At 52.9% G+C, this 13,220-nt stretch overlaps 1 protein-coding gene across 1 annotated transcript in view; it reads left to right on the forward strand.

Annotated features, from left to right (window-relative positions):
* The window catches only part of LOC129047127 (serine/threonine-protein kinase PAK 3-like), a gene marked incomplete at its 3' end in the record, with an annotated part of 68,840 nt that extends 67,572 nt beyond the window's left edge, over window positions 1–1,268 (forward strand). The window contains exons 13-14 of the mRNA XM_054518441.1: window positions 395–592; window positions 1,081–1,268. Coding sequence (XP_054374416.1) covers window positions 395–592; window positions 1,081–1,268 — 386 coding nt within the window. The remainder of the gene's footprint in view (window positions 1–394; window positions 593–1,080) is intronic.
* Between the last annotated feature and the right edge of the window lie 11,952 nt (window positions 1,269–13,220).

Below are 13,220 nucleotides of genomic sequence, written 5' to 3' on the forward strand. Positions count from 1 at the left end.
AATTGTCGGCGATGGAGATAGACAGGGAGACTGACTCGGTGATCAGAATCCGATTTTCTTGTGGGATATGAGCACTTATATACTATTTTAGGGAGACTAGTAATGTATACTACAATGATTAGGTTGAAATCACATACACAAACTTATTCATGTAACAACACCTCGTGCTTACGTTGTTTAATAGGATTTTCTTTTTCTGGTAAACCTGTCTAATTAAATCTTCTTGCTATCTAGATCTAATTTTCAAAGTTCCGTTTGCTTTTGCCAAGGCATTTTATCTATCAATTCTCCTATGCTAATAAGGTCCAAAGTACTCTCTGTCTCATGCACCCCAATATTCCACTGCAGCTTTGGACTGTTCCAAAGGGGTCTACTTGGCGTTTGTCATCTGCAGGCCATTGCAGAGCAGTGGGCCACAGGCTGCTGCCAGAGCTCCAACACAACACAAGTGTGGCAGCCCAAGAATCAGTGCACGGATCTTCCGGATGTTCGGAGACATTCAGTTGCCAGAGAAACAGCAAGCAGGACCAGAGGAGCTTTGCATCTCCCTGCCACAAAACGAGGTCAGCCTGCAAATGGAGTCAGAGCAAAGGTAAGCATGCACCCGCATTCTAAAGAAGGAACTGCAGCCTACAAGAGTCCTGGAAATTTATTCTCTTTGCTTCTTTTGCCCCCTAAATCTCATTGAAGAAGTTAGGCTTTTCAGAACCAGCTAGGATGCCACCTAGAAGAAGCAGACTTGCTTTCAGTCAAAGCTTTTGAGACCAAAAGTCTGGTTTGCTTGGGTTTTCCTTGGATGCCACTTGGGTTGGCGCATTTTCTGAGTTCCCCTGGGATGCCTTGAGAACTGCCTTATGGGCTGGGAGGACATTTTCTGCTGCTTTATGAATGAGGAGAACTTCCCAGGCTTTTCTTTCACATTATCTGTACAGAAGGTTGCCTTGCTGGGCACAAGAAAGCCACAGAGCAGCTGCTATTGTGAGGTCAAGGGAGCGGTGCAACAGTGCTGTCAGCCCAGCGTTGTCCCAGTGCGCGCAAGGCCTGGTCATCCAGAGCAGCTCTTCCGCTCGCTCCCTGCAGGAGGATCCTCGTGCGCAAGGAGTTCTCAGCGGATGGCCTGCACCCCGAGAGGAGTCTTGGCTTTCCCTTGGGTGGCATTCAGCGTGCAAACCCACGCAGCACTGCCAAAATGATCAGGCAAGTCTGTGCCATGGTTTGCACTGTCTTTTCTGTTGTCTATTCCGGCTACTACCTGACCCAGCTGACTCGTAAGTAAAGGTTTCTCCTGGGGCTGGCATCGCCCAGCTTTTGCTTCACTCTGCTCTTGATGCCGCACTAGTGACCCAGTTTATTTGGGAACAAAATGGCCATGAAGATGCCACCGCTTTGGTCAATGTCCTGCCAGCAGCATCAGCTAAAAAGGGGGCATCTGTACTGGGTGGCAGGTGCAGAGTATTTGCAGTGCAACCTGCAGCGGTTGCCTTCCCTCCCCGGGAGAGTGCGTGGCAGCGGAGTCCGTCATTTCCTCAGCTTGCTGCTTCAAGCAAGACGAACTGCAAATTGCAGACTCTGAGGAGAGATTTGTAGAAGTACTTCTACCAACTCAGTGGTTCTCTCCAGGAGTGAAGGAAAGCGCCTTTTGCTCCAACATTGCCCCTTAGAGGCCTTGGCTGCGTGACTTGACCCTTTGATGCTGTGCCAAGACTGCGATTCCCTTGGCGATGCAGCACAAACTCCAATGCATGGAGGGTTTGCTGCTGAGCCCAGCAGCTGTTCCTGGGCTGCTTCAGCAGGGAGCTGCCGCAGCCCAGGGGCCCTTTATGGAAGCTTTGCTGGGCTATCATCTTCAGCCAACGAATGGGAATTAGGGCATGCCATTTAAAAGAATAGAGATCTAAAATGCAGGAAAGAGAAGAGGAAAATGCTGCTTGAGCTGTTGGGCACAACAGGAGCTCCAACTTTTGAAGAGCAACGGGCATTTCCACCACCGTGTTTCTATTTCTCTCTTGGCAAAAGAGGCCCAAATGTAGACAGAGCCTACTATAGCGCCCTTGTGGTTCTCTTGCTTGCTGTGGGAAAGAGCTGTTGCTCCTGGAGGCACGTTGGCAAAGTGGCTCTGTGTTGGGACTGCCTCGTGCTGTGAAAGTCGCCAGCACGGGCACTTTTCTAAGGGCCTCTGGTAACTTTTGCCTTGCTCGCTGCAGGTCACCTGACACGTGGGTGGAGACAAGCCAGTCCTTTGGTGAGTGGCAAAGGAAGCTGAGAGGTTGCTGGCGTGTGAGAATTGTGCAGCAATTCTGCCAGCTTGGCCTGTTGCAGTTGAGTGTGGAGTGCCAGCGTGGGAGGCTGAAAGAAAGGCCAACTGCCCGGTGGCATCAGCAGTAGCAAAGGGAGCCCTGGCTGTTTGCTGATTTTCCAGTGAAGAGCCTTTCAAGAGACGAAAGGCAAACGGGACGGCTCCAAGGCGTCTTTCTGCTTGTAGCCAGCAGGGAAGCTCAAATGCACAGCAAGATGGAGTAGCACCTCATGCAGCCATCTTCCTCGAGTTTTCGCGACTCAGAGTCCCACGTGTATCAAAGTCTATGATTTCCCCTACTTCTGGGTCCTTTCCCAGCTCAATAGAAAGCAGCTCCTAAGGGATTGGCTTTTGCCCATCTCTCTCACTTCTGTCTGTCTGCAGGGCTCAACAGCTGGCTCAGCAGCTCCTCCAGCTGCCTCTGTCATTGAGGAAGAGGCTGAAGAGGAGCAAAGGAACATCAAGCTTCCAGCTGCTGTCCCTCCACAGCCTGAACACGCAGAGCCGGTGAGTGGCAGCTGAGCTTGGCACTGCCTTTGGTGCAGGGCCAGGCTTCCCGTTTTGGAGCAGCCCTTGTTGCTCGTGGCTGAAGATGCTGGGGGCGGTGTGCCTGCCATGACGTAGTGCTGCTTGAGGAGGGCCTAAGAAGTGCTGGCCAGTGGGTTCTGAAGTTTGACATTTAAGCTGGGATGCTGAGAGGGCCCGAGAATGTCTCTTGGGATCAGACAAGAGGCAGCATTCCATGATTCCCAGCGTAGGAGTCAGCCCCTTGTGCCCACTGTCAGTGCAGGCTGCCCGTGGTCGGTAAGCAGACGGAGCGGCCCAGAGACGCAGCTGACAGCCTTGCAGGGGATCACACTGGGCCCTGGAAGGGACCTGCCCTCTCCTAATGGACTAATTAGCTTCAGGCTGTGCTTCACTTCCAGCCGGTCAAAGCAGAGTTTGGAGAGGAGAATCCTCGTCAGCCCTGCGTTGTGAAAGGCGGGTGGGTCTGGGCGGGGCTGGAAGGTGGCTCCAAAGGGCCGCTCCCTAAAGGCTGTCATAGAGAGGGGAAATCCGTGAAACAGATCAGAGAAGGGACACGCTGCGGCCTTCTGAGTGGACCGTTGCATGCAAGCTGCAGGGTGATTTCATTGCCCAGGAAAAGACAGGAGGAGGAAAGCAACAAGGCTCTGGGGCCATGCTCTGATCTCTTTCTGGATCTTGGCAGCCTCAGTGATACCTTGTTGCCAGTGTCTAGCAGAAAAGCTGCAATCGTGGAGCATGGAAGTGTCCCTGAGGGGCTGGATCCAAGTAGCCTTTGGGCTTTTCCCAAAGTTGCCTTTGAGAAGGGGACATGGGAAACGCCCTAGCTGGAGAGGCCCGGCGGTGGCTGACAGCACCTTCCCAAGGCCTTGCTTTTGCCGTGCGTTCCACAGGGCATCTGTGCCAGCCACCCTTCTGACGGGCAATCCTTTCTTGTCCCAGCTCAAGACGGGCTCTGCAATTCAACCTGGTGCCGCTGGACCAGCATGGCCTGCAGCAGCCAGCTCGCCCCCCGCTGCTGGCACTTCCTGCAGCAGCGCAGCCCAGCAGCTCGAGATGAGGGAGGAGCAGGGCCTGAAGACACTGAGTACGTCCCGTGCATTTCTTGTCTGCCAGAGCAGTGTGTTGTGTGCGTGTCTGGGTGTAGGCTGCGCCAGAAGTTGCCCCTCGGTCTCAAAGGCACTTAGGCCCCTCTGCAGAAGCTGTTGTTGTGCTTTGAGGCAGTGCGGCAGCGCTCAGGGAGTTCCTGCTGCCTATGAGAGCGGCTGGGCCTGGCTTGGCTCTGCCTAGGCTGCCTACTGTGCCAAAGACAAAAGCTGAGCATTTTCTGCTTCAGCAGAAGGCTGGCATCAAGCTAGTGACTAGGCCCCAGGGAGCTCTTCTGACCCCAGCCGTTTTCTGGCTATCCTTCTTACTCCTACTCTGGATCAGACACTTTGTGCCCCTGGCAGTGGACCTGCCAGTGATTCTGGACACTTGGATCCCAAGTGCTCTGGGGATGCCTGGAGGCAGACGAGGAGACCAGGACGTCGGTGCAGAGGCCGGGTCTGGCGCTGAGTGCAGAAGGCGGCTGGTCAGGGACAGCCCAGGAGCTGATCCTGCAGCTGCTGCTCCAGCACTGCTCCACCAGCGTTCCAGCAAGGGCCGCAGGAGCAGGAGACAACGACAGTTGCTATGGGCACAGCCCAACATTCCATCTAGAACCCCAGGGGAGCCATGGGACGGAAAGAGGCATGGGCCGCCTCTGGCCCTTGTACTTCTTCTGCTGCAAGTTTGCTCTGAGAAGCTTCCCATGGGGCCTTTTCTCCTCAGTCGTCTGATGAGACGGGCAAAAGCAGTGCAGGGACAGCCCTGGGTCTTCCCGGTGCTTCTCTGCAAGGTGCCTCCAGCTGAACGTGCACAGGAGCCTGCCTCTGTGCAAGGGCCCAGACCTCATCTCCTGCCCTGGAGAACCAGAAGGGCTCCTCCCACTGGCTCTCCTCCAGCTCTGAGAGGAGCTGGAATTTGCAAGTTGTCCAGCGCAGAGCCAACTCCAGAGCTTCCTCTCAAAGTGGAGCCATTCATCCTGCCCCCTTTCTCAATTCTCCTTTTGCTGCCCAATAATGTCACTGCATGTTTTCCCTCCTTTGGGCCTCTGAGCTGGTCTCTCACCTCATCACTCCTCCCTTGAAACTTGGAGAAACAGGATGTTTTTCAGGGCAACTGATGGGGACACACACACACACACAGGGACAGCACACGGGCATTTCTCTAGCAAACATTCATGCAGAATTTCTATAGCCCTCTTCCAGCTCCCTTGGAGAAGCTCGGTGTTTGTCCCCAAAAGACTCTGCCATTCCTCTAAGAAAGCAACACTAACAGAATTCCCTTTCCACACTGCTGGCCTTCACATTGGTTTTAATGCCTAGATCCCAGATATGACAAAACCCAGGCAGCTTTGCTGCTTTCCTGCCTGTCGTTAAGGAAAAGCAAATCTTGCTTCAGTCCCAGTCTTGCTTCCTTCCCAGCCTGCACGTTAGCCCACTGGCCAGCAAACTGAGGGGGCAGCTGGAACAAGTCCCACTGCAAGGCAGATACTTTGTAGCATCCAAAGCCCACCTGCACCGCCTCCATCAGACAAGGGCAAGCTTCCCTCGGCTTCCCAGAAGCAGCCTGGCAATTGCCCCCTCCCTCGCCCCCTCTCCACCCTCCACAGCCCCTGCCACCAAAGCCTTGCTAGGCAGGGCCATTTGCTGGCCTCGAAGAAAGAGTGCCTTTGATTCTTCTTTGGCGCAAGTGCCCGAGCTGTGAGAAGTCAGAGGATAATGATCACACCCGCTCTGCTTTAGCTAAGGAGATTGCTGGAGGCCCAGAGCGGGACACTGGTCCTTTCGAGAGAAACTGAAACTGAACTAGCCATGCCTTTGTGGCGCATGCGGATAGGAATTGGATAGAATCGGAGGGCTTAGAAACGTCCTCCAAGGTGGTCAGCTCCATCAGTCCCCCAAAATGAAACAAAGTTATGTTGCTGGGCTCCAAAAAGGACTAAAGCCGCTGCTTTTATGCCAGAAAATATGGTGAGACCAGACCACTCATCTAGATCCAATTCCGTGAATTAAACAAAGCCTCCCTTTCCACTCCCAGCTGAGATGTTGAGGAATCAAAGGCTGAAGCCCCAGCCTTATTTCACTGGCAGTAAAGGAGACACACCTCAGTAAGTCCTGCCAGCTGAGCAAGGGGCTGGGCCCGGGGGAGGTGGCGCCTGCCCAGATTCTTCTCTCAGGGCAAGTGCCGTCTTTGCAACACCAGGCAAATGGAACAAACATTGCCGGAGTGTTTTCATACAGACAAAAAGACAAAATGGAACAAACTTTGGTTTAATGATAAAGACCCATTGGCTCTCAACAAAGGCAAAAATGACAAAAGGCAGAGCATAGACAACACCCAACCTTTGAAATTTATTGATAAATCTAATAAAACTATTGAATCTTGAATAATACTAATGGATCTTAACGACTAAATTGAGGAGATTCCTATCATGTCAACTAACTAAGTAGAAGATTAAACTACCCTAAAAGCTTAAAAAACAGTCCTATTCCTATCTAGTCCTATTGATACCTAACTCTTGCTAGCCCTGGACAACCTGCAGGGTTGTCTAATTTGGTCTTTTCTTCTTGGCGAGAGGCTCTGCTTCCTTCCGAGGCCGATGTCTTCTCCTGTGGTTGTTCCTTTCCTTCACGGTTTCAAACACCCTGCAAGATAGGAAACAAACCATCCATTGCTCACTTTAGTACACACCATGAAACCAAGTGCCGAGATCTCCGTTTGAGTAGGAATTTCTGTCTTTTCGGGCAGTGGCACATTTGTGAATTGATCAGCACCATGAGTCTGATCGTTCTACTTTCAATGCCTTGAAATGTCTTCCTCCTTTTGCTGCATCCTCTTTTGAATTTGATCAGCAGCATCAAACCAAGCTTTGATGGATCTATTCCTACTTGTATGAACTGTGTCTTGTTGGGGCACGGCAAGGTTTCATTGTGAAGGCTGGGTTTTACCTAAGCTCTTTGGGTTTGAGGTGGGTGTTAAGCTTGACCACGGCTGCCGGGGGCGATGCTGCAAGTGCCCCCAGCTTCCCCTGCGGTGCCTTTGAAAAGGGTCAGCCTGTTTTAGTCCAAAGGCGCAGCTTTGAGCAGAAAGAGGAGGAACTTACGCACCGTTTGCACTGCCCGCAGGGAAAGGGGCCTCCCGCCGAGCGGGGCGGCTGGCGCGCTTGGCAGCAGGGACACTCGGCGCTGCGAGCCCTCTTGCGGCTTCTCTTCCCTGTCTCCCCGTTCTCCTTTCTGGGAGGGCTTTTCCTCCTCTTTGCTTTGCCCACACTCTGGAAATCAAAGAGTCCTTATCAATGCTTCCTTCCTCTCACAAAGCTGGAAATCAGAGCATCCAGCACAAAAATCTATCGGCCTAAGCAAATCCTTCCAGACCCTCAAGAGCTGAGAAAACGGCTGCCTTTGCCAATGGGCTGCGGCGGGCTGCCAACCCAGAGCTTGGAGGAAAATACTCCTCTTTTCTACAGGCCAAAGGGGTGGGATAAATACCTGCCTATTTAGAGCTCTACATTTCTTATTTCTACCTTTCTGCCTAACATCTATTTCTCTCTGCTTTTCCTCCACAAATGTCTAGGCAATGGCATTTAAATTCAGTCCAATTAGGGTAGACACATGGTTAGCCATTTTCTAGTCCCCAAAATAATCTCCCTCCCTGTCTCTCTCTCTCTCTCTCTCTCACATGATGTGAAGCAAATTGCTCTTTGCCGGTAAGGAAAGTTTTAGGGGAGCCACGGCACCGGCAGCTCCTTCTTGGGGAGTATGCTGCGATGCTAGAAAAACTCCCTGAAAATCTGCAGCATATCCACAAAGGCAGCCTGGATTGCTGATGTCAGCAAGCAGTGGGGAATTAAGGGTCTGATTGGAGTCAGCGAGGGTGCCAGCCCTTGAGAAGCCCATCTGTAGAGAGTCAAAGCCCATTTTGGTGGCGCTGCTGCTTCCTTGGGTCAAAGTTAGGCTCCAGAATTGCATACTTCAGGGCAGCAGCACAAGGAAGCCCCGGGCAGCATCTGCTGTGCCTTTCCCAGCGCATGGGACGATGTGATCCTGGCAAAGGGGCGTCTGGCATGGCTCGCCAGCAGCTTTTCTCCCCTTCTGCCAGTTTCTCGACCTTCCTGGCACGTCTCGATTTTCTTGCCCCTCACCTGAGCCAGAGTGCTGGCAAGTTTATGCTCCTTTTTCCAGGAGTAGTAGTACTCCACACACTGTGCCACGGTCTTAGTCTGGATCTGTTGTGAAGAGAAAAAGAAGGAGTCGAAAATGGTGTCGGGTGCACTGGGGAAAAAGTAGAATATGGAGTGAACTAGGAAGGAAAAGCATGAAGTAAATGGAGTAGGGTGTAAAATGAAATCAACATGGGGAAAGAGAGGCATCATGCAATGTCTTAAACCGTGTATTCTGCTAGGTGGTAATACACGCAATGCACAGATCAACAACAAATCCATCTAGCACAGTTCTTCTTTCCCCGCTTCCCTCCAGTTATGCCAGCACACCGTCTTGTGGAAGCAGCAGCAGACCTGTGCGACAAGTCTGACAGAAGAAAGCTTCATCTTCCAAAAGAGCTTGGAGAAAAGGGCTGGAGAGGCAGGATCATCCTTTTGACACAGGCTTTTGATGTCCCCTTTTGTTACTTCTTGAAGATACTTGGTACTTGAGAAGAGAGAGACTGAAGCCCAGTGCTTGTTCCCAGAAATAACCAAGCTTTCCTCCTGACGATCTGCTCGGGTAAAGAATGTCCCGTGGCTTTACCTGCTTCTGGATGAGATGAAAATCCTTGCCGTAGGTGTGGAAAGCCTTTTGGAAGGACTCCTTCTCCTCAGGTGTCCATCTATCAGAGCCTGGCAAGAAAAAGCAGCGGGTAGTAAACGCATCCCTTGATCCACACCAAGTAGATCCCACTGGCTGCCGAAAGAAAATGGTGGCAGGCCGTCATTCACGTGTGTGTACGTGTCTGCTCCCTCAGAAGGTCATGAAGACAAGAGCAGGCATTGCCCGGGGAGAAGGATTGGAAAAGAAGTAAAGCTGAAGGACTAGATGCTGGTGCTTCCCCACCCGCAGAGGAGACAAGACCTTGTGCTGGTGTTAAGCACAATTGCTTTAAGCAGAAACCCTTGCCACAACAATGAAGGGGACGGCAGCATCTGTCAGGGACGCAAGAAGCTCTGCTTTGCTTACCTGCGTAATGATAATCAGCCATGGGGTGGCCTTGAGGTGTTGCAGGCCCCTCTGAGAGCAGCATCTCCAGAGCCTCCTGCAAGATCAAGAGGGAAGAGGCTTTAGCCGCCCCACCACATTAAAAATGAGCCAAAAAATCACAGGTGCTGCCTTGCAGCTACTTTGCCTCTCCAGACATTCAAGCGACTGTATCCCATGTGGGTGAAACACTGTGATTTGCTCCAAGTCCCTGGTTTTTGCTGCCCAACCCTTTGATCCTGGTCCCCGAGAGTGGCCTTTTGCTCACCAACCTAAGGATTTTGCTGCTCCTGCAGCCAGAATGGCCTCAGCTGACTGAGGCTTCTGGGAATTTCCCCTCCAAATGTCTTAGAGAAGCCAGCTCTCCAGGCCATTTACAAGGCAGCAGGACCTTCCGCCGCCGCCGCCGCCTCCAGGAGGGAGATTCTCCCTGCTGGAGCCCTTTGGGCTCAGCCCTGACGCAGCTGGAGGAGACACAGCAGGCAGCAAGTGCTCTGCTCCCTGTTAAGACCCTTCTTCAAAGAGCAGCCAGGAAAGGCTGTCCCAGTGCCCGGGCCCTCTGCATTCCCTGTGCCCTCTTCTCTGCGCCCAAACAGCCGCTTCTTACCGGAACGCTGCCGCGTGCCCGGTGCAGGCAGTGCAGGGCGCGCTCCAGGTTAGCTGCTGCCCCGGGAATGCCACGGGAGCTGGCCATGTCCAACAGTTCTCTTACTGCAAGCACAACAAAAAACCCACCGAAAGTCAGCCTTGAGGCCAGCAAGGGCAAAGACTGCCATGCAAGGCAGAAGGAAAGGCCGGGAGCTAAAGACAGCAGCTTGGAGAGTATGAAAAGGAGAGCAAAGCCAGGGCCAGCTGAACCAAGGGCCCACGCAGTGCTGGCTCTCCCTCCAAAGCAGCTTCTGTAAGAAGAAGTGGGGGCCAATCTCCGCTCTTCCAGTGGCAGACGGCCCTGACCAATTTGGAGAGCAAGGTGCTTGCTCTTGCTCCTTGCCTCTAACACTTCTACATGGGAAGATGGGCGAGACAAGGAGAGAAGCAGAGCCTGCAAAAGGCTGCCTTTTTACGCAAAAGGAGCCTTTTAAAGACCCAAGTAGCTCAGGGGTGGAAGAAAAGCTTGAAGCAAAGCTACCTCTGTCAGGTTTTTCCATGTCAGAGTCATCCTCCCCCCAGGGCTTCCAGACCAGGGTTGCAGGCTCTTCATCCTCACTTGGTGCTCTGCTCTGCAGCTCTGGCAGCTCAGCCTGAAAGTCGCTGCCAACATTGATGTGTCTAAAGGAAGAAGGAGGTGGAGGTGAGAAAGGCAAGTGGTCAAGAGAGCCTTCCTGTGCACCCACAGGCTTGAACCAATGCCACCCTGACTCTGAAAGAGCAGTTCTCCTCCTCGCCATTCCTCCAGTTTGCTGTCCTTTAACCCTATGCCAAAACTCACGGCTGAATCTGGGCTCTTGCTTTCCTTTTCATTGTGCCTCTCCTTTCCACCTGAAAGAGATCAAAGCAATGCTCCAGTTAAAAATCCTTCCTTCTCATCCTCATCATTGCAAAGCCCGAGCTCCTGTGTCCCAGCTCCTTTCTCTTGCTGTCATTGCCGCCTTTTTGACATGGAATGTCCTAGGCAGGACCCTCTAGCAGTCAGCAGCTTCCTCAGGAGGGCAAGCACAAGGCCATGCACTACTCTCTTCACTCCCGGGGCCACTGAGAAGAGCCCAGACAATGGCAGGGGAGATGTGCCAGTGCAGGCTTAGGTTGGATAGAAGGAAAAGGTTCTTCAGCCAGAGGCTGCTTGGGCACTGCAACAGCCTCCCCAGGGAAGGGGGCACAGCACCAAGCCTGACTGAGCTCCAAAAGTGTTTGGACACTGCTCTTGGGCACAGGCTGTGATTGTTGAGGCTGCCCTGGGCAGGCCCTGGACTTGGGCTCAGTGATCTTTGAGAATCCCTTCCAAGCCAGGAAATTCTGTGCTACTGTGATTGTGCTCTTGAGGAGATGGCATTTGACGGCCGCCCCTGAGCATGAGGTAGAACCAGCCCTACGTGCACTGGAAAAAGAATCTATAAAGATATTAAAATAGCATGGATCTATAAGCCATGGAACTACGTAAGTATATAAGAATTGCTGATCCCAGATGGTTTTTGAAGTTGAAAGCCTGTGTTTGAGGAGAAGCCCAGTCAAATGCTTCTATGCCCTGAACGACAGGGATGCCAGAGGAGAAGTGCCATCATTCTGGTGTTTGAAGCTTTGGAGCGGGTGTGAGCAGAGTCAGGGCATAAGGGGATTTGTTGACACTGAAGCCCTGAAGTGCTCAGCCACAAACAATTTGTTTTGGGGTCAGCACAAGATAGTTTGAGGACTGAAATGGGTGCCAAGAACTTTTAATCAGGTCATCCGTGGACGAGGATCTGCAACTGCACTGGGACACCTCTCTAGGTCCTCTATGGAAAGGTCTGTGTTTCCCCTGGAGGCAACATGATTCCTTCAGAAGCTGCAGCCTGCTTTCACGTGGAAGCTCGTCTGGGGAAAGTGAGCACGCAGCCTGTGTGTCGTGCTTGGTGGGAGAGGCAGCTGGAGCCTCCTGCCCCTGTGCTAGTGCTTTGAGGGCAAACGGGGATTTTCTTACCTTGGACGGTTCCCAAGTGCTCTGGGGATGCCCGGAGGCAGACGAGGAGACCAGGACGTCGGTGCAGAGGCCGGGTCTGGCGCTGAGTGCAGAAGGCGGCTGGTCAGGGACAGCCCAGGAGCTGATCCTGCAGCTGCTGCTCCAGCGCTGCTCCACCAGCGTTCCAGCAAGGGCCGCAGGAGCAGGAGACAACGACAGTTGCTATGGGCACAGCCCAACATTCCATCTAGAACCCCAGGGGAGCCATGGGACAGAAAGAGGCATGGGCCGCCTCTGGCCCTTGTACTTCTTCTGCTGCAAGTTTGCTCTGAGAAGCTTCCCATGGGGCCTTTTCTCCTCAGTCGTCTGATGAGACGGGCAAAAGCAGTGCAGGGACAGCCCTGGGTCTTCCCGGTGCTTCTCTGCAAGGTGCCTCCAGCTGAACGTGCACAGGAGCCTGCCTCTGTGCAAGGGCCCAGACCTCATCTCCTGCCCTGGAGAACCAGAAGGGCTCCTCCCACTGGCTCTCCTCCAGCTCTGAGAGGAGCTGGAATTTGCAAGTTGTCCAGCGCAGAGCCAACTCCAGAGCTTCCTCTCAAAGTGGAGCCATTCATCCTGCCCCCTTTCTCAATTCTCCTTTTGCTGCCCAATAATGTCACTGCATGTTTTCCCTCCTTTGGGCCTCTGAGCTGGTCTCTCACCTCATCACTCCTCCCTTGAAACTTGGAGAAACAGGATGTTTTTCAGGGCAACTGATGGGGACACACACACACACACAGGGACAGCACACGGGCATTTCTCTAGCAAACATTCATGCAGAATTTCTATAGCCCTCTTCCAGCTCCCTTGGAGAAGCTCGGTGTTTGTCCCCAAAAGACTCTGCCATTCCTCTAAGAAAGCAACACTAACAGAATTCCCTTTCCACACTGCTGGCCTTCACATTGGTTTTAATGCCTAGATCCCAGATATGACAAAACCCAGGCAGCTTTGCTGCTTTCCTGCCTGTCGTTAAGGAAAAGCAAATCTTGCTTCAGTCCCAATCTTGCTTCCTTCCCAGCCTGCACGTTAGCCACTGGCCAGCAAACTGAGGGGGCAGCTGGAACAAGTCCCACTGCAAGGCAGATACTTTGTAGCATCCAAAGCCCACCTGCACCGCCTCCATCAGACAAGGGCAAGCTTCCCTCGGCTTCCCAGAAGCAGCCTGGCAATTGCCCCCTCCCTCGCCCCCTCTCCACCCTCCACAGCCCCTGCCACCAAAGCCTTGCTAGGCAGGGCCATTTGCTGGCCTCGAAGAAAGAGTGCCTTTGATTCTTCTTTGGCGCAAGTGCCCGAGCTGTGAGAAGTCAGAGGATAATGATCACACCCGCTCTGCTTTAGCTAAGGAGATTGCTGGAGGCCCAGAGCGGGACACTGGTCCTTTCGAGAGAAACTGAAACTGAACTAGCCATGCCTTTGTGGCGCATGCGGATAGGAATTGGATAGAATCGGAGGGCTTAGAAACGTCCTCCAAGGTGGTCAGCTCCATCAGTCC

Source organism: Molothrus ater, unplaced genomic scaffold (assembly GCF_012460135.2).
Source record: "Molothrus ater isolate BHLD 08-10-18 breed brown headed cowbird unplaced genomic scaffold, BPBGC_Mater_1.1 matUn_MA565, whole genome shotgun sequence".
NCBI classification, from domain to species: domain Eukaryota; kingdom Metazoa; phylum Chordata; class Aves; order Passeriformes; family Icteridae; genus Molothrus; species Molothrus ater.